The 20,075-nt window shown below is 46.2% G+C and overlaps 1 protein-coding gene across 1 annotated transcript in view; it reads right to left on the bottom strand.

Annotated features, from left to right (window-relative positions):
* Positions 1-19,871, bottom strand: part of amon (prohormone processing protease amontillado) — a 204,659-nt gene extending 184,788 nt beyond the window's left edge. Inside the window, exon 1 of the mRNA XM_065454679.2 lies at positions 19,628-19,871. Coding sequence (XP_065310751.1) covers positions 19,628-19,804 — 177 coding nt within the window. The 5' untranslated portion in view covers positions 19,805-19,871. The remainder of the gene's footprint in view (positions 1-19,627) is intronic.
* Between the last annotated feature and the right edge of the window lie 204 nt (positions 19,872-20,075).

Raw genomic sequence — 20,075 nt, 5'->3', positions numbered from 1 at the left:
TTTGACCTAGGAGGTTAGTATACAAGGCTGGCTAGGGCATCGAAAAAACTTCACCTACAGCGGGAAGGTGGCTCCACTCAGTTGCTGAGCAGTAGAAAAGAACCAGATGATATCTGTTTTGCAGAATGGGATGTCTACCTTATGACAAGGATCAACGCGACGGGACGTGCACAGTGGTGATAGAACAAATCTGTCGTGAAGGACGGTATGGTCATATACTTTATCAAATACCTGCAGGCGGCAAAAGTTTCGACGAATTGCTAAAGACGGAAGGGAGAGGCTGGCTTTCATGACTCTTATATGTGCTCGGAGTCCAATTATAATTAGAATAACTTGAGCCAAGTCATTTGCTCAGTTAGTGCTAGTAAAGAAGCCAGTAGCAGTCGTTCACGCGCATATTTTGGGAGAGAGAGAGAGAGAATAACCTTTATTCAAGAACCCCACGGTCCAGGTTCGCCCCCTTTGTTCTAGTTGTCTGCCAAACCGAGAGTCGTGATATTTTGTAAGAATAGACGACTGCTTCGCTATTTCAGCCAGTTCTCACAAATTGCAAATTGTATAGTTCGTTTAGCTGGTATAAAGTGAACAACGTTGGCAGGGGAAAGGGTTATTATGGAACACTAAAAGATGCCCCTTGTACAGCAGTGTAGCCTCCTCGGTTGACGTCTATACTTTGAACGGTGGTTGAAGAGTGGAGGAGTAAAAAAAAAAAAACAGTTTGGTTCGCATGGTTTCATGTGCACCACCCGTGAGCGACATGCTGGTGTATACACTAAACATTTTTTAATATCCTTATGGGTGCATAAAGTGTGTTCATTTTGTCTCGTAGGTGAACCATTCACTTTTAATGGGTAAGATTGAATCTTATGGGGACAATGGAAGTTTTGTTTTCTTGTCGACATTTTGTAGCATCTAACCACGATATTAGATACTGCGGATGACTTGAAAGCTGCATGAAATAAACTTCAATCGCTGCGAGAATCGTGTCAGATGTTTCCATGGGCACCAGACAGTAAGAATTATTGCGCAGTTTTCAGCTGCGGCTTCCTTTATCGCAGCTGTAGTTGAAGTACGCTGTCCTGTACCCCAACATATTTTATAATGTGATGTGTAAAGGTGTTACCCACGAGGCAAGCCAGCACCTTTAAGGATGTAACTTCTTTTTCGAGAGTAATGACTGAGTCTGCTTATCTGGAAATGGGTGTTGCGCAAAGACCTTTGAGAGTGATCTTCCCGCAATAAAGAAGACTTCTTCGTAGCCGCTATACAAACGGCGGCTACTATTTAAGTATTTGCCCTGCCGCCTCTAGACATTTATGAGTGCGTATGAAACAGGCCTGCAGATAAATATACATGCCTCGGCTGATATTTACGGGGAGCTTTTCGAGAGGGTAGCTCTTTGAGTCTTCGCCTCACTCTTGACATTTTCGCGTATAGCACTCGAACGTCATCACTACAAGTATCTTTGGGAAGGTGATGTGGGTTATTCGGTTTACGCCTCATCACTCGCAGTTTCGGAAATTGAAAAAACTAAAGAATGAAAAAAAATACGAGTGCAAATACCGATGCACTCCGTACATAAGGCGATAATAAGGTATCGGCTTGTGAGTTGCGGCAATGACACTCATGGTCGTTGGTAATGCAGCGACGGCAGTTGATGCCACGGAAAGCTATAGAAAGAACGCTGTATGTTTACTCTTTGGTAACATACGAAGTCATGTGTCCGAAGAAACTTTACTTAGGTAGCAAGTGAAAAGGAGATCGACCAATAGAAAGGTGAAAAGAAACCACCCAGAAAAACCGAGCCAACGAACTAAAAAAAACGAATTAGTGTTAAGTGATATGACTAAGCTATAAGAAAAGTCATACCATGTCTAGAATTTACGTACAGTAGGTTATGGTTGTCACAAGAAGGGGGATTTTTCGCTATAACGTAACGCGTATGCCATTGGCAATAAATTGACTCTCTATTCTAGCATGTGGGACGTACGTTCACTAACGCTTACAATCTCTCTTAGTTTGAGCTACACTTGGCACCAAACATATGTGGGTCGTAGAATGGCAAAAAAACAAAACAATGCTGGGTCTTTAGTCGATAGCGGAAATTTTCTTTTCCAAGGACGGTTTGTAAGAGCATGTACCAGTCAGCCGTGATAATGAACATATTGACGAAGGCGACCGGCCAGTAGCAAGCAAATTTTACTAAAGAAACACACTGCGAATGAGGTCTGTGAATGTTCAGGGACGGAACCTTAGAAAGTAGTCGTGTTAAGAATTTAATTCTTTGCAAGAATCACAGGCACCACCAAAATGACGGGCACCATACGTAGATCCGCCGGCACAAGTACAGGGGTGCGTCAGTGCCAGGATCTTTAACTGATTGGCGCTTGCTGAAACTCGTGTGTGTTTTTGACGCAACGTACAACGTTAACAAGTGGCACACTTATAAGGGACACACAGGAAGGCGGGTTGCCTCTTTTCTTGATGCTTGCGTCGGCAACAGAAGTGATGGTGTTGCAAGGGAGGAGGAGGAAAGAGAAAAGCAGAAGGCAGGGAGGTTAACCAGAATAACGTCCGGTTGGCTACCCTACACCAGGGGAATGGGAAAGGGGAAAACAAAGATAACGGAGAGAGAGGAGGCAAGAAGGAAATTAGCGGTGAGTTCGCTGACGCATATGGTCTAAAGGCGCTTTTCTGAACGGTGGTGTTGCAAGAGTTGGCAAGATACCTGCCTGAAGAGCGCCGGTGTTACGTTCCTCGCATCACTGCCATGTGCTCCACGATTCGAGCGCAATTAGCGGTGAGAATATATTTATTAGAGCGTGATGCCACGCGATGTTACACATTTCTATTCAGAATTCTAAACTCATAACTCTCTAGCGATGCAGAAAGTAATTCAATAATAGGACAAAACCTGCGACTTTGTGTTCTGCTAACAGACGATTCTGAAGTTCGTGAAATGTTCCGGAGAGGGAGTTTTGTTCTAACTCATGACGCGGGGCGAAGCAAGCTGCCACGAACAAACTTTCCTCATCAAAGCCTCAAAATGGCGGGCCAGCCGTGAGGAGGAAAGAGTGGTTTTGCATCGAGGTCGTTACGAATTCCAGGCCGCAAGGGCAGAGGAGACGACTGCCCGCTGCGCGCGTCCGCGAAATGTTGAAGCCCACACGCCGTTCGCGTTGGTCTGCAAACAGCGGACTTGGAGCGGGGCGTTAATTACTGGCTGGAGGTCGGTTCCATGCCCACATTGTGGATTCGGATAATAGCGACCACGTTCCGTGCGGTTCATGTCTCGACCTAATAGATCCCGCTGTCCCTATGCAGTGCTTCTTTGATCTAGATAGACCATTGGTAGGAAATATTGGAGCATAAATTACATGTGAGAATAATCTAAAGAGAGAGGGAGAGCGAGAGATAAAAGAGATGAGAATGGCAGGGGGGTTAACCGGAAGATATATATCCAGTTTGCTACCCTGCACTGGGGAAGGGCTAAGGGGAGACAGAAATATCTAAAAAAATGCACAGATGAAAAGAGTGGGAGAGGGAAAGAAAAAAAACACACACGCGCGCACACACGCGCACACAGGTACGCGCGCGCACACGCACACACACACGCACACACTCACTCACTCACTCACGTACACACCTACTCACTCACGCACCTACACGCGCGCGCGCGCACGCGCACGCGCGCGCACACACACACACAAACACACAAACACACACACACACACACACACACTCACTCACTCACTCACTCACTCACTCACTCACTCACTCACTCACTCACTCACTCACTCACTCACTCACTCACTCACTCACTCACTCACTCGCTCACTCACTCACTCACTCACTCACTCACTCACTCACTCACTCACTCACTCACTCACTCACTCACTCACTCACTCACTCACGTGCACACACACACGCACACACACACACACACACGCACACACACACACACACACACGCACACACACACACACACACACACACACACACACACACACACACACACACACACACACACACACACGGGAACGCAGGTGTGGCACAGTCGTTCAAGATCCTAAAACGACTCTCCGCGTGAATGTAGTTAACTAGATAGATAGATAGATAGATAGATAGATAGATAGATAGATAGATAGATAGATAGATAGATAGATAGATAGATAGATAGATAGATAGATAGATAGATAGATAGATAGATAGATAGATAGATAGATAGATAGATAGCTGCCTCATTTTTTGTATTGATGACGGATAAGCGATTCGGTGTTTCAAAAGTTGCACGTTTGTCTTACGGTCATTAAAAAAATCACGAGTGCCTATCAAAAGCATAAAAATAGTCCCGCTTACTCATAAACTACAGGTATGCCTATTCTGCTGTAGTTTTCCGGACTTTAAAGCCTGTTTTATTATTAAGTATTGAGTTTTTTTCTCTAATGAGGGCCTTCATTTTTTTCTTTCGTCAGGAAAATGACAAAGCGTGTCCTCTGTTGGCGAATAATTTTCAGCGGTGTTATAAGCGCTGAAGAGATGGAACAGACAGGCGAATGCGCATTTAACGTCGTATCTGCCCACGAAAAAGAAAGAAAATACTAAGTTCGTCAGGTACTGCAAGTACTCGGCGCCTTTCCACAGTTCCAGAAGGACTATTACCATAGTAGTCCTGTGGAGAACAGTTTAGAAGCGCTTTCATTTGACCGTGCCTTCCTTTGTTCGTTGACCTCAAGTTCCGGATTTGCAGGGCGAGAAAATTCTTCAAGAATTTTCCAACTAGCCAGCATCGACGCAGCGCATTATCCTTCGGGAACGTGATGTTCGCTTAGGGATGAATGCCCATTAATGATAACAACTCTGACAGGGCTTTCATGTCGAATTGGTCTTATAAAAAGCTCACCACGCTCAAGGACTCTCATTGCATCATTTGAACATTTTACTCGTCACTGATCAAAACTAATGAGGTTCGTACCGTTGAGCAGCGGTGCGCGAGATCAAAAATTTGGATTTCTCGCTGGGCTGCCTAATTTGCATGCGACATAACGCATACACCAACGAAAAGAAAAAGACAATTGCGTTTCATTCAGGCAAGAATTTCTGCACTCGTCTGCAGGGGCTTGGAAACTGTTCCTTTCAAAGGCGTAGGCAGCCGAGGAAGCGCCTTCGCGCCGTCAGTGGCCCTTTCATGCCAATTGCTTCCCTTTGTGAGGATCGACGAACAATAAATCTCGATCATTCGAGCCTGAGTAGTCGAGCGCGTAAAATTTTAAAAGAAGTGAGAGGTAACATTTATTTTTTTTTTCCTGCGCTATAGTCCTCGCTCGCTTTGACGGCGCGTGGGGAGACACTGTCCCCTGGTAGATATTATATTTAATGCACAAGTTGGCGCACGTTGCTGTTGTTGGCACCCGTCGAGACTGAAATTCGAACCACCCGCAGTGCCGACGTGTACCTTGCTTCGCGGAAGATTCAATTGTAGAAAACACGATCGTTCGCTGGTTGCTACGGGAGAGTCAGTATTCAGGAGGAACATGAAGCAACGACCGCGTGAGTCGTTTCTTTCTTTCTTTCTTTCTTTCTTTCTTTCTTTCTTTCTTTCTTTCTTTCTTTCTTTCTTTCTTTCTTTCTTTCTTTCTTTCTTTCTTTCTTTCTTTCTTTCTTTCTTTCTTTTTCTTTCTTTCTTTCTTTCTTTCTTTCTTTCTTTCTTTCTTTCCAACTCAGCCAGTTTAATGCTTGCATTCTGCGGAGCATAACTACGTGATATGGACTGCCCATACTTGGATTGTGCCATTCGTCGTACAAAGGCTTTCATCAACTTTTAATACGGGCATCCGTTGTAAAAGGCTTATTATTTTTTTTCTTCCTTTAATAACGCGCAATATCGCTGTGGATCTGTGACGCTCCAAGAAGGCTTGGAGCGTCGAGATCAAACAACGGTGTACTAAATCTTATTGGCCAAATAAAGCAAATAAATATATTATTCACGACTACTGTTCTTTTAGAGCAGCCTGGAAGTCACGTCTTCGTGGATGAGTAAGACTAAATAACTTTGTGCACACTTTGGTACGTTGTTAAAGAGGCCACAAAAACGGTATAAAGGCAATGTAATTGCAGTTCTCTGTTTGAAAACTTAAAAATTGCATACAATCAAAACATTTCTTGGACTTTAATCGAAAAAGAGGGGTTTATGCGATTTAAGCATACAGTATTATCTATTGTTTACGAGAACGCGCACTTAGTATTCTGCCAACATTATCGCTTAGATAGATAGATAAATAAATAAATAAATAGATAAATAAATAGATAAATAAATAAATAAATAAATAAATAAACAGATAAATAAACAGATAGATAGATAGATAGATAGATAGATAGATAGATAGATAGATAGATAGATAGATAGATAGATAGATAGATAGATAGATAGATAGATAGATAGATAGATAGATAGATAGATAGATAGATAGATAGATAGATAGATAGATAGATAGATAGATAGATAGATAGATAGATAGATAGATAGATAGATAGATAGATAGATAGATAGATAGATAGATAGATAGATAGATAGATAGATAGATAGATAGATAGATAGATATCGGGTTTTCATGACATATATCAGCGATAATCTTTAGCACAGAGACCACGTTGGCGAACACCTCAGTGATATTAATTGGAAGAAAATTAAGTTCCAGTTTCCTTTAACCGTAAACAACTTTGTTCTGCACAGACTAACTGGATAGCAGCATGTCATAGCGGTCATTCTGCTATTGTAGCAGGGAATAAAAGAACTGTCTGCAGGATAACAGCTTCAATCAAATTTTTGTTCTGCGGTTGTGCAGGTCATTGCGGAAAACGTCTATCATCGTGCATCTTCTTGGCCCTGGTTTATTTCCGTTACTTCGTTTAACCTGCACAAGTGTTCTAATTCATTTCGCCTTTTCAAGGCGCCAACGAACAGTGTAGTGGTGGCGTTACCAACGGTAGAGCGACCCACTTCGCGTAAGTAGACGGGGATCCTTTACACTAAAAAAAAAGGCACTAAATTATGAATGTTGTACGCACAGCTTAATGTAGGTGAGCACGGTTTCAGTGATGTGCTTTACTTTTTCGCGTCACAACCGGCGACCCGCGACCTCGTGTCCAGCAACACAACTCAACAGCTTCTGAAGCATAGCTATTAGTAAATGCATAAATTCCGCAGCCTTCGGTTGATGGTCTCTCTCGTTTGTAATGCTTTACGTCGTTACGTCGTTACATGATCTTGGTGAAGCACCGCACTTGAAAAAGAAAAGAAGCACTTTCACCCAAACATGCATCACGAGGGTGTGCACAGGCGCAGGTGCAAACATACAGAGCGCCATGTGCATGTCATCAACAGTCATGTTCGCGTGAACGTATTTGTTTTTTTTTTCTTTTTTTCAAGTGTTCTTCGCGATAATCGTGGATCACAAACTAGCACGACAGTACATATTAAGCATCCACACGAAACGTCTTGTCATCGTTTCATATGATTATGAGAGGCCGAGTGAGTTCACAAGGGCCATGTAATCGTGGCTCGAACTCAGGAAAGATGCACTCAAGACAAATGTGCCTTCGGCGTTTTAGACGATTTGCTTCGTGAGAATATACTGAAAGAATAGGTGGTTTGATATGACTGATCAGTTCGTTATAACGTATATAAACAACGGAACCGTTACTGAGTTTTCTTTTTCACTTTAGTTGAGGTGTGTTTTGGGTATGTTGTGTGCCTATGTTGCATGTAAACTATGCACGCCATTTCATTTGTCATCCTATGCGTCTGAAGTATGTTAGGTGTACCGCCAGGCAAACTTCTAAAGGATTCATGAAAGAGCTTCTCTCTCTCTCTCTCTTTCTACCGAGCTTTGTGTTTTTCTCCCCCCGTCCGTTATTCATGCAGGCTTTATCACATACATTTTTTTTCCGCAATGGTACGTCATGACGCATGCTGTTGCCTGCATTCGTTAGCAGTGAAATCTTAAAGTGACTATAAGACGTACATAACGCCGACCAAGAGCTTTGAATGAGGTGTTGTGCAGTGCACGAGCTACACATGAGGCTTTATACTATAATGCTATCACTTGTGTCTCCATACAATAGATTGTGCGTACACTGAATTATAAGTATCAATGCGATTATCGAAGCTTCGAATGCTGGAGCCTGCAGTCACGATGTAGGCGACTAATTCATCACTGTACTTTATCTTTCTCTTGGAAGCTTTTTTTTTCGGCAATGACCCCTAACACAATTTTCTTCCTAACGTGCAAGTTCCGGTAGCAGGCCTCTCCTGAAGTATAACACAGCTTTCCCTAGCCTCCTCTCGCGTTGAAAATTAAGGAGATGCTGGATTGAAGTGACTTAACAAAAAAGAGAGATAACAAGAAGGCATAAGGTAAAGGCAGGGAAGTTACCCTGAACTCGGGACGAGGGAAAGGGGATTGAAAGAGGAGAAGGAAGAGAGAAATTCGCACTTTGCACGCTTACACAGACAAGCCTACATCGCTGATTAAGTCACAGGTGGTCATATAGGCTGGTGCATTTCAAGAAACGCAGCAGCGCTTTTGTAGCCCTGCACATAGCAGACGCACGAGGCCACGGGCTTATAAGATCTTCTCCATTGTAAAGGGCACGTGATCTAAGGGCCCCAAAGCTGTCCGAAGGGCACTCCTCTCATCGTCGTATGCGGGGCCGTCACATAAGAAATGGTTGGTGGTTTCCCGATAAGCGGGACTGCAGGGCTGCCTTTGAGTCACAGAATCATAGCCTATATAGGCTATATGGGCCTGTATAAGAACATAGGCTTTACAGAAGATTCCTCGTCCCGTACTGGAATGGATGACACAACTACGTGCAATTCCTGCGGCACCAACAAAAACAAAAGCTACTGAACCCGTTCCGTGCCTTTGTTGCTGTTATGACGTCAAACCCCGCCCTTCCCTGACAACGTTCAACCGACTGGACTCGAGACCACTTCCACAAGCGGAGGTCCTCGGCTCGTGGCCTTGCGCGTCGCGGGCTCCGAAAGCAGCGAAGGCGTTGCCACCACGGCAGCTGAAGTCGACAGCTCTATGCGGCGACGAAAGGCCGCCCCACATTCAGCGTTTTCAGGCGTTTCGCTACCCGGCGTCGCTCGGCGTCGACGCTGAGGGTGGCGCGCTCAAGAGATCGCCGCCGCCGCCGCTGCCAGAAGCGGCTCGCTGAGCGCAGACCAATCAGCTGCCGTTCGTGTGACTTGACGCCCTCTCTGGGCTCATTCGTGCGACGGCGCTGAGAGACGCGACGCCAGAAAACGCCGGTAAGGGCGCTGAATGTGGGGCGGCCTTAACGCGCGCCTTCGAGTAAGTGCGCAACCGGTGCTTCCACTCGCGCCTTTATCCCCTTTCCTGCACCTAGGATAGCGAACCGCGGACGTGCGCCTGGTTACCCTCCTTCCATTTATTTTTTGTTTTGTTCCTCTCTCTCAAAAGACGCTGACACTTATTCAAAGGATGAAGAAAACAGTATCGTCGGAGCGATTCGAGTCGTTTCTCGAAATACGACGAGCAACGGGTCGAGATGAAATCGTAAATTGCGCGCTGTCGGCGGGACTCGGACGTGGCGCGTGTCGCCCGCGGTTCGAGTTGCATCGTTTATCACTTTCTGCGCACGCTTGCAGCAATCGTAGCTGGTCTTTTTTTTGTTCTTTCTTTCGTGTGCTTTTTTCTTTTTTTCACTACTTGGATTTTTATGTTGTCGTCCTTCGTTGTCGCTGCTTCGGAAATTTCGGCGAACACCCGCGAGGAGAAACCGGCCACGTCTTACTGCAGACCGACGGACGAAGTAAGCCTAAGCCTAAAAAAAACGTTAAAAACAAGAAAAAACAAAAGGTCAGCAAGGAACTCATAATAGAAGAAGTGAATAAGTAGGTTCATCTAAAGTAAAAACCAACTGAAACAATAAAACAGGAATTAAATTTTTTAGATGGTGTTACTACCATCTAGACAACTACACCCATGACACATTCTTTCTTTATTGAAATGAAAATAAAAGAAAGAGACGTAGTCACCTTATAATGGTGACGGCTACTCCTTCTCGCATAGCGGAAACAACGATATAAAATTATATGTAAGAAAATGAGAACAAATCCCGTCATACGGTCAGAACTACACAGCACACGGTCCTGTACACCCGTGAACATGAAAATATAAAAGTCAAATGCAAGTTGCCCCACAATTAGTTTGTAAACAAAGTCACAAACACATACAAACGGCCGTGATGTAGACTGCGATGAGCATATAAATAGATGAGGAAATACACAGAGTTACAATAAAGCAAGCAGAGAATACAAAAAAGTATAACACGTATTATACAAGCCCTAATAATTACAAATAATAAAAGAAAGTTATAGCCCCATCGTGTGATTATTCAGTGCAATGCCTAGTACTTACTAAGGATGCCCGTTTCTTCATAAAGATGTTCAAGTGCGTTCAATGCTTTTCGCTGTCTTTGCGTGCTGTTTCGAGGCGCAGTTTCAGTTGCAGTTTTAGTTTTAAAGGTCTGCAGATGTAGGAATTTGGAACACATTCAGATTCCTGCAAAATGCTGCATACTTTAACACGGTGCGAGAATGAGAACTCAGAATCGGAAGAGATTTAATTGTAATTTTACCGCAATAAGCTGTAAACTAGAGCGAGTTGTTGGATAATCGTTATGGCGGCAGTAAAGGAGAGAGAGAGGAACACGCAGAATAAGAGGTACACTGGACAAGGTGCTGAACCTACAACTGATAGTTTAATGAACCAAATCGAAGAACAAACAGCAATGGCTCGATTGCGCACACATGCAATGTTACAGCGCGCGATGATGATGATGATGAAAAACGTTTATTTGCTCTATTTTGCAGTGATTTTTGCGGCTTCAGATGGAGTCTTCCATCGTCTCTCCAGGGTCGGTTCCCCTAGTCCAGGGCTCCGCTGAGGGTAGCTGCCCTGCGTGCACGCCTTACTAGTCCTTCTTGGACTTTCAGGATGTCGCTGGATAGCATCCTCTCCCACTGTTCCGCACTCGGGTTTTTATTATGGCTAGTTGATCGCTATTGCGGTCAAGCCGATTTACAGAAGGAATTGAAATGCGAAGAACATCAGAGATTTAGCGCATCTTTTGACTAACGTTTCCAATGATGACTTGCGTTTTTTCCCAGAAAAGCTTGCAACCTCATTAACGACATTGTGCCTAAACATGCAACAAAAGTGTGCCATTTATTTTTCTGCGCAGGCGCGTGGTGTATGCGGCGTAGTCTACATTATTCCACTGTCCAGTGGGGGAGAGAAAATGCATTGGGCGCACTGATGCCCACACCTCATCGCGACGTACCGCGAGGCTTCGGAATTCTGCAAAATTTGATGCCAAATCTGGAACAAAGACTTGAATGGGATTAGACTCCGAGACCTACCTCTCCGTTGGGCGACACAAAAAGTTTTCTTTCACGCCTTACTGTTTATTTCACGCTTTAAGCTTCATTTGTCTTTTATCTCTCTCCTGGCAAAGCACACCACGCGTTTATGCATATTTCGGTTGCATGCGAGACAAGAAGTTCCTTCTCCGGCTAGATTAATCATCATTATCTTCATCATCGTTATCACAGGGTTCTCCATTTAGCCCTATCCTGAATCAGTCGAACCCGCCTAGTGCCTTAAAATTTATTCAACCTTTTGACACAATCCAATTGTTTGACTCCCTACAGTGCGTTTGCCTTCAGTCGGAACCTATTACCACAGCGTTATCGGTTCTTCACTTTCGGGCTGTTCAACTCCAGTGCTTCTCAGTGTCAGCGAATAACCAGCGTCTGTGAATCATACCTAAGGCTTACAACACCAACTTTGCAATCCGAACATGCAACACGCGACTAGCGAAAGCAATTAATAAAAACCTGCTGTGTTACCAAACACCGAAGGGGAGTGAGCGCTACGCTTGAACCGCTCTGACAGGGGTTCTTTCGGCACGGCTTCGTAGGCGGACGATAGATTAAACATTCGCGAGTGTTCGTCGTCGCCGTGATTTACGGTCGCTGCTCCGTCTTTAATCCGTCGCTGCGAGCCCGAAACCCTTGCCCGGATAGGATTACGCAACAGGCAGGTGACCTCGGCGGATTTCGTTATCCCAACTCGCAGTAACATTTCTTTCTTTAAATTCATTCCCGTGCGCTGCAGAACGTGAACGTATAATCAGTCTGCCTGTTCTCTAACATTGCTTTCAACGACAGTCACTCGTGAATGCGACCGGCACGTTTCTTTTTCTTTTTTGAATTTCTGGGTGCCGTGTTTCGCTTTTGTAACTGCTGGTTGGCAGCACCGGCTGGCATTAGAGGGTCATTGACTTTCCGTACCTGCGGCATTCGTTATAACTTTAAGTCCAAGGCACCGCGTCACCTTTACGAGCAATCTTGCACCTGCGCCTCCTGCATCTGGTTTCTTGACATTATTTCGTTTTCCTTGCTGTTATGTCATAGGTTGGTTAGCCATACTAACGATACATAAATTTGTTGAGAAATTAAATGGAAAGCATGTAATGATATTAAATTCCCACTTCCTAATGCCCAAGTGTCCGCATGCGATAGTGTATAACCAATGCTATTTTCCCCCGTATTTATAGATTAGCTGGCACGTCGGTCATCTTCCGTAATAAATAGTTTTCGCTAACTAGCACGCGTGTTACCCTTCACGGATTACCGCGCTACCCGAGACGTGTACAAAGGCGACCGCGTTGGTGGCGCCTTATGTTGTAGCCTAGAGGTTAGTGAAGTGGTGCAACGCGAGGGGGGGGCAGGACATCGGACGAGCGCTTGTCCACGTCTTTTCTGGGCCCCTATGTCCTCCTTTGCGCTGCACCAGTTAACATTCTGAAAAACCAACTAGCCCAAAACGACATCCTTCAAGGCAGAATTTAGGCAGAGAAGGTAGAAGGAGAAGGAGAAGGTAGGTAGCATTGTAGCATAAACAACCGTATTTTACGTAGCTGCTAGAGTAAAGCGTCGACATCTACGTAATCGTCAACGTGTGCGCAGTTAATTTCTATTTTTATTCAATTAATCATACGCGTAACACAAAAACGCATCTAACGAGTTGTGGTTGGACAAAGCGTCACGAGGTGTCGCGGCCAACGTTGTTGTTGTGCTAGACTGAAAAAATATTTACAGCCAACCTGATTAAATCAAGCAGGCTAGGTGACTATCGGTCACCGTCAAAGGGGATGCCAATAAATCATCACCATCATCATCGTCATAATTGTCGTTCTCGTCTCCCGTAACTCAGTGTTCAGTTAAAAGGTAATACATTTAGAGACAAACTGAAAGTCTCTTACATGTGCACACAGCGTTAATCTATTCTTCATACATCTGTGTGATTGCGAAGGAGGAGGAATATTCCTTTTACAGATTGTTGCGTAGCTGCAGATGCTACTGCACTGACAGATCAGTCCCCTTTTTCGTGACGCATTAAGAGCATTAAGAACGTCCATTTCCAGGCTACAGTTTTTGAAATAACTCTGACGTTTCAGTGGAGCATATTCTTCTAGAACGTCCGCTACATGATTAAAAATAGGTCCGCCTGCGTTCCTCCCTGAACCTTCTTGAAGGTTGCTTGGGCTCTATCTGTAAAACGTACTGCTGAGGCCGAGCTCGCGTGCTGATAGGCAGAGGCGTGCCTCCAGCGCCCGTCACGAACTCTCAGCGAACAGAGATTCCCATGGACTGGCCGAGAACCAGATCTTGTTGTTCGAGCGCCATTTCAATGTTACATATTCTACTTGAAATATTTACGTGAACGTTTTTTTTGGACTGTGGCTTGGTGTCGCCTACACAAGATCCTTCGCCTTCCGAGTCGGTATGGACGACAGCGCGGCTTGCAGACACTGCGGCGGCGAGGAGACCATCGAACACGTGCTCTGCCACTGTCCTCAATATAGCGCGCACCGGCTGTCACTAGCGACCACGTTGGCACGCCTTGACGACAGGCCACTTTCAGAACAGTCAGTTTTGGAATGCCGACGTGAACTGTCGTCGCAGCAAAAGTCGGTCAAGGGTTTGTTGACTTTTCTACGTGACAGTGGCCTATTAGAAAGACTATAATGACCCCATTTCATCTCTTTTCATATTTTTTTCTCACGCTTTTATTTTTGTCACGCTCTTCTTTCCGTCTTTACTTCCCCTTTCCCTTCCCCTAGTGCAGGGTAGCAAACCGGAGGTTTTATGTCTGGTTAACCTCCCTGCCTTTCTCTCATTTGCATCTCTCTCTACGTGAACGTTGAAGAAGTGAAATTTGATAAGAGCTATGCAGGACTTCTGGTAATGCGATGTGAATTGTATTGAATACTAGAATTTTTACGGGCCATGACCACGATTTCATTACGAGGCACGCCGTGGTGGGGGACTGCGGATTAATTTTGACCACCGGGGGATCTTTAACGGGCTCCCAATGCACGGTACACGGGCGTTTTTGCATTTCGCGCTCATCGAAATTCGGCAGCCGCGGCCGGGATTTTAATTGTCTGTCTGTGTTATGTTATGACTGCACGCAATAACTACAGACCGTGCTTACGGTGTTTAATTCCTGTGTTGACAATACTTGTAGTTTTGTATTTTGTTTTATTGTGCGTGTAGTGTTGGTTCTTAGCTTGATCTTGATTTCGCCTTCTGTTTTCTTTCCTGAGAAGTGCTTGGAATAGTCGGCCCTAAGCAATCCTACCTCCCATTTTATTTTTTCGCCTAAAAATATTACACTATTTCAATTTAGCCTAGAAGCCACATTCGCCTTCATGATTTGTTTATCACATGCGTATTTGTTGCTAAAGGGATGCGCCCTTGACTGTAAGGGATAACGTATTATCACGTGACACACACATCTCCCACAATATGAGATATTATATAGCTAATATAATCCCAAGGATGAACCGTTTATAACTGCGTTGACAAAAACGATGTTCCATGTTTCCTACGCATCCTCGTTCCCTTTCTCCGTGCCAACGCTGCTTTATATATTTGCAGGTCGTTATATATATCCACATATAATGATCCGCAACACACAATGGACAATGCAACACGAAGAAATAGACAACAGCACCACGCGCTGTTGGGCCGACGGCGTGGTCCATTTCTTTTGTGTACCAACCTCGTTTGCGTTGCAGGCAAGATCCGCATTACATGCAACTAGCCTGATGATAGTTCTGTTCCTTACATATTGTCGGGATCCAAGTCACGTTACTTGGCGTTCGTGTTTAGGTGGTGCATGATCTCGTGTAAATAAATACCAGCCCGTTTCCTTAGATAAGCTTCCGCTTGAGTTAATAAACCTTCTTGGTAATTTCAAGTTCCAGTTAACGATTTTAGTACCTCTTGGTTGAAAAAGAAGTGATTGAAGTAAAACTGGCCCAACTGTAATAGCACTGCATCAGATAAACACGTTAGGCAGCAAATTTCTGGCGACCATAGACAACTGATTGTTAGCGCACTGTAAAGTTATCCTTATTTCGCAGCGATTCGGTTTCCTTTTCTTTTGTTCGTGGTTAAGAGCATGGAAGTCGTTGGTTTCTGGAAACGCAAGGTCTGCTGCAGTAACAATTGAAACACCTTATGTAATCAGTGACCATGATTACTTTGTCGCAAACATGCGCTATAATTACAATACCAGAAAAAGCAATCTGACAGGCAGCCTTCCTCGGTTCGTCATTCGTGATTGCGCAAGGCGTCCTGCCTTCGAGCCACCCCGAAAACATATGAAAATTGAGATCTGCATGTGACATTGGCCGGAATAGGTTTGTTCTTGAGAGCACTAAAAAAAAAACGCTTTGAAGTGAAAAGACGCTGTCGTGGCGAACACGTGCCAAGCTGGCAGCGTAACATTCCAAGGCATTACGCAAACTTATTTGCCTCGAACGGGTCCCCAAAGAACTGTCGCTTTACTCTTACATAAAAGAAGGACGCAAGTGACAGCCTACTCGTGGATTGTCCAAGAGCACAAAACTAGGCGTCAAGCGCATGCACAGGATCTCGTTCTTTTATTTAAAACAAGAACACAATTTGTCGCCTGTTGAAACGTTGCACATTTTCGAAGGAGAGTTCATAATCGCGGTTTCAAAAGAAAGGCGTACAAAACGCGTGCATAGCAGAATCGAAAAGGACAACACAAACTTCGGCCATCAGCTGGAAGATCGCATTATGGCAGTGACGAAGGAAACACGAAAAAAACTGTCTGCGCATGCACTGGAGGGGACTTATGGTGCTAACCGATTTGTCATGGACACCTCGTGATTACTCTCTTGGCAGATGTAGCTTCAGACACGAAAATTCTGTATGAACCATAATACGTACATACTGCCGGATTTACCAATGTTACGTTCATTTACCATAAGACGTGATTCTTTATTCCGCCGTATGAGTCGAATTAGTTCACTAACATTAAAAAAATCTCAGTGCCCTTCCACTCTTAGAGAAGGATGACCAGCGAAGCTGTGTATGTAGGCCCCTTAATGGCGAACTTCACCTCCGCCGCAGGTCCGCCCGGCATCGCAATATCTTCGGGATCGGCCCACGTATGGGGAGGGCTTAACGCCTGCTTTACCTCCGCCGCGGGTCCACGTGGCATTTCACTATCTTCGGGCTCGGCCCACGTATGGAGAGAGCTTAACACCTGCTTCAATCCCGCCTCGGGTCGGCCCGGCATTGCATTATCTTCGGGAGCGGCCCATGTATGGAATGCTTAACGCCTGCTTCACCGGCATCTCGGGTCGGCTAGGCATTGCGCAATCTTCGGGATCGGCCCACGTTTGGGGAGTGCTTAACGCCTGCCTGACCTCCGCCTCGGGTAGGCCCGGTATTGCACTATCTTCCGGATTGGCCCACGTATGCGGAGTGCTTAACGCCTGCTTCACCGCCGCCTTGGGTCGGCCCGGCATTGCACTATCTTCAGGATCGGTCCACGTTTGGGGAGTGCTTAACGCCTGCCTGACCTCCGCCTCGGTTAGGCCCGGTATTGCACTATCTTCCGGATTGGCCCACGTATGCGGAGTGCTTAACGCATGCTTCACCTTCGCCGCGGGTCGGCCCAGCATTGCACTGTCTTCGTGATCGGCCCACGTATGAAAAATGCTTAACGCCTGCTTCACCTCCACCGCGGGTCGGCCAGGCGTTGCACTCTCTCCGGGATCGGCCCACGTATGTGGAGTCTTTTTTTTTTTTTTGCTTACCACAACGACACGAACGTTTCCTTGGATGGTAGACGTATACAGCTTCTCTGTAAGAGATCAGGTCGCGGGTTGGATTGCTACCCAGTAAAACGCTCGTGTGCCATGCGTTCTGATGGAGGCGTTTACAAAACCAGTAGTCTATTGTACTTCGAGTGCAAAGAACCCGAAAGGGTTAAAATCAATTGGGAATCCTCTACTAAGGCGTCCCTGTGAGGTTTCGGGACCGTTAAACCTCACCATTTCAATTTTTTAACCTTCAATATTTTGGAGCACCAGTGCATTCACGACAGTGTTCGCTCATATTTCGCGTGTTTTGAATTTTAACGCGAGAGCGTAAATGGCCCCGTGTCCCAGAAAATCCGGTGTTGGTGTTGGCGTCGGCGACGGTGGTAGTTGTCCGTGAGCGAAAATTTCCATGTATATTTAGGCATATGTATTTGCCACGCCTTGTTATATGACATGCAGTATATGCGGTTATATTGCCACACCATTCTATCGCTAAAGTTGCTCACCACTTGTCTTACATTCTTGAACAAGTTGTTTCTCGAAATTTTGAGAATGGCAGCCCACAAACAAATGTCATGGAACAAAACACCGACAGCGCATGTCTTCTATGTTAATCTTGTCAGACTTAAATATTAAAAGTGCGGAACAATAATAGAAACCTGAAAATTATGTAATTTTTTGTCGAGGCTGTGCATTACCTCCGGGATCGGCGCACGCGATAGGCCGCGAATCTACCAGAGAGCTCGCCTTCGTGCATAGCACTCGCAGCCAGGGTATCGCGGTAAAAATTATGGTTACATAAGTTGCAGCTACTGGGAAGCGTTGGAAGCAGTCAGGAATCTTTGAATGCTACCGCTTTGCATTCCTAAAGGTGAAGTTTAATAATAATATATGGGGTTTTACGTGCCAAAACCACTTTCTGATTATGAGGCACGCCGTAGTGGGGGACTCCGGAAATTTTGACCACCTGGGGTTCTTTAACGAGCACCTGAATCTAAGTGCGCGGGTGTTTTCGCATTTCGCCCCCATCGAAATGCGGCCGCCGTGGCCGGGATTCGATCCCGCGACCTCGTGCTCAGCAGCCTAACACCATAGCCACTGAGCAACCACGGCGGGTGAGGTGAAGTTTGAGCGTCCTTCAAGTTTTTAATTCTTATTGTGCGCGCACAGGTAAATGTTTACTATGGCACACCCCCTTTCAGTAACGCGGTAAATAAATTTCGTAATGTCGACATATTCAGATATCAAAATGGGAGTAAGGATAGCCGTTATCTTAATCTTCTGGTTCTCATAGACAACGAAGAAGACGATCTTGGGGGACAACGACGCGGGCGGAGGCCGGACGTTGCACAGTTTCTCCGCAAAGGCGTGCAACTGCTCCGAGGGAGCCTCAATGATAGACGATGTATACAGCGCCTGTTATATGTATCGTGGCATACGCCGCGTTTAGTACTGACACGGCATTATTAGAGACAAAGGTTATTTCTTGGCGTCAACCTACAGCACCACCGAATATGTCGGGCTCAAGTCGAATTACTGTTGGGGAGTTTCCCTCAGTGCTCGTCACACTAGAATAGACAAGCTCGTTAGGAATCTGTAGGTCGCGGAACTCGAGCGAATAACAGAACGACTCATGCCACGACAGCAATGTCTGTAATACATTACCCACTGTAACAACTGTGTTACTGTAGTAAATAATACGGCGATAACTTTCTCGAGTCCCAGGCTTGCATCTGCCGCGCTCAGTAGCCAGTGGGTTCAATGTTTTCGAGACGTTTTTTTCCAAGAGAACGCTTTGTTTTGCCGATATAACGCTCTCTCACGGTCAACTATGAATATACAATCGCTGTTGTTGACACAGGTTCAGCTTGGCGAGCGAACATTATGCCCGTCTCGAGTCGGCGCAACGCGAGCACAGCGAACTGCAGTGCACGTACGTGGCAAGCTGGGACCGATCGACGAAAAATAAAAAAAACACACATCTGCACATTTCTCTGCTGGCGACGTCCGCGTTTCGAATCAGCTTCTTCTTTCGAAGAGTGACAGTGACACAGCTGCCCTTGACGTTCGCTGGTTGAGAGACCGCAAGAGCACGCCCGGAGACAGCTGGCGTCCCACACGGACCGGCCGTTTGCCGATGAGTGTGTGACAACTTTCGCTTTCGACGCTGTACGGTCGCATTTAGTGCATAACTCGACGACGACCACCGTCGGAGGCACGTGACAACGACTCGAGGCCGCGCGAACGCGAGGCGTGCCTTGTCGAGAATCCCAGCTGTTGGGGCCCGGGGGCGAGCACGGTTATGTTTGGGCACCGACGCGTTGGCCAACGGAGGGGCCGCCCGCGCATTGCCGCCGCACGCAGCGAACGGGACACTCACCGGCCCGATGCTGTGGAATCCGTTGCGCTTGGCGACGGCTTCTGCGGCCCGGGGCTCGTGGTCTCCTCTTAGCCGGACCAGGAAGGAGTTGGTGAAGACCTCGCGCGGCTCCAGGGCGCGGACGGCGGGACCCAGGCCGCACACGAGCAGGACTAGGAGCCGCAACACCGACGCCATGCCCGCTCTGTTCTCCCGGCGGTGAAGATGGCCACACAACGCACCGAACGCGGATCAATAGTCGGACGGCCCCTGAAGCGCGCCTGCGCGCCGGGGCCGTGACGTCAAGGTGACGTCGTGGTCCCGCTTTTGGGGGGGGGGGGGGGTAGTGTCGGTCGGGCACCGCGGGAGAGAGCGCGGAACGAACCCCTATCGATTGGTTTTTCTTGTGCCCATACCACCCGCCGCTCTCTTCCTTCCACTCACGCCACTAGTGGCGATGGAACGGGAG

Source organism: Dermacentor albipictus, chromosome 10, assembly GCF_038994185.2.
Source record: "Dermacentor albipictus isolate Rhodes 1998 colony chromosome 10, USDA_Dalb.pri_finalv2, whole genome shotgun sequence".
Lineage (NCBI taxonomy): Eukaryota > Metazoa > Arthropoda > Arachnida > Ixodida > Ixodidae > Dermacentor > Dermacentor albipictus.
The sequence above is the reverse complement of the archived record's forward strand: the minus strand, read 5'-3'. Positions and strand labels throughout refer to the sequence as shown.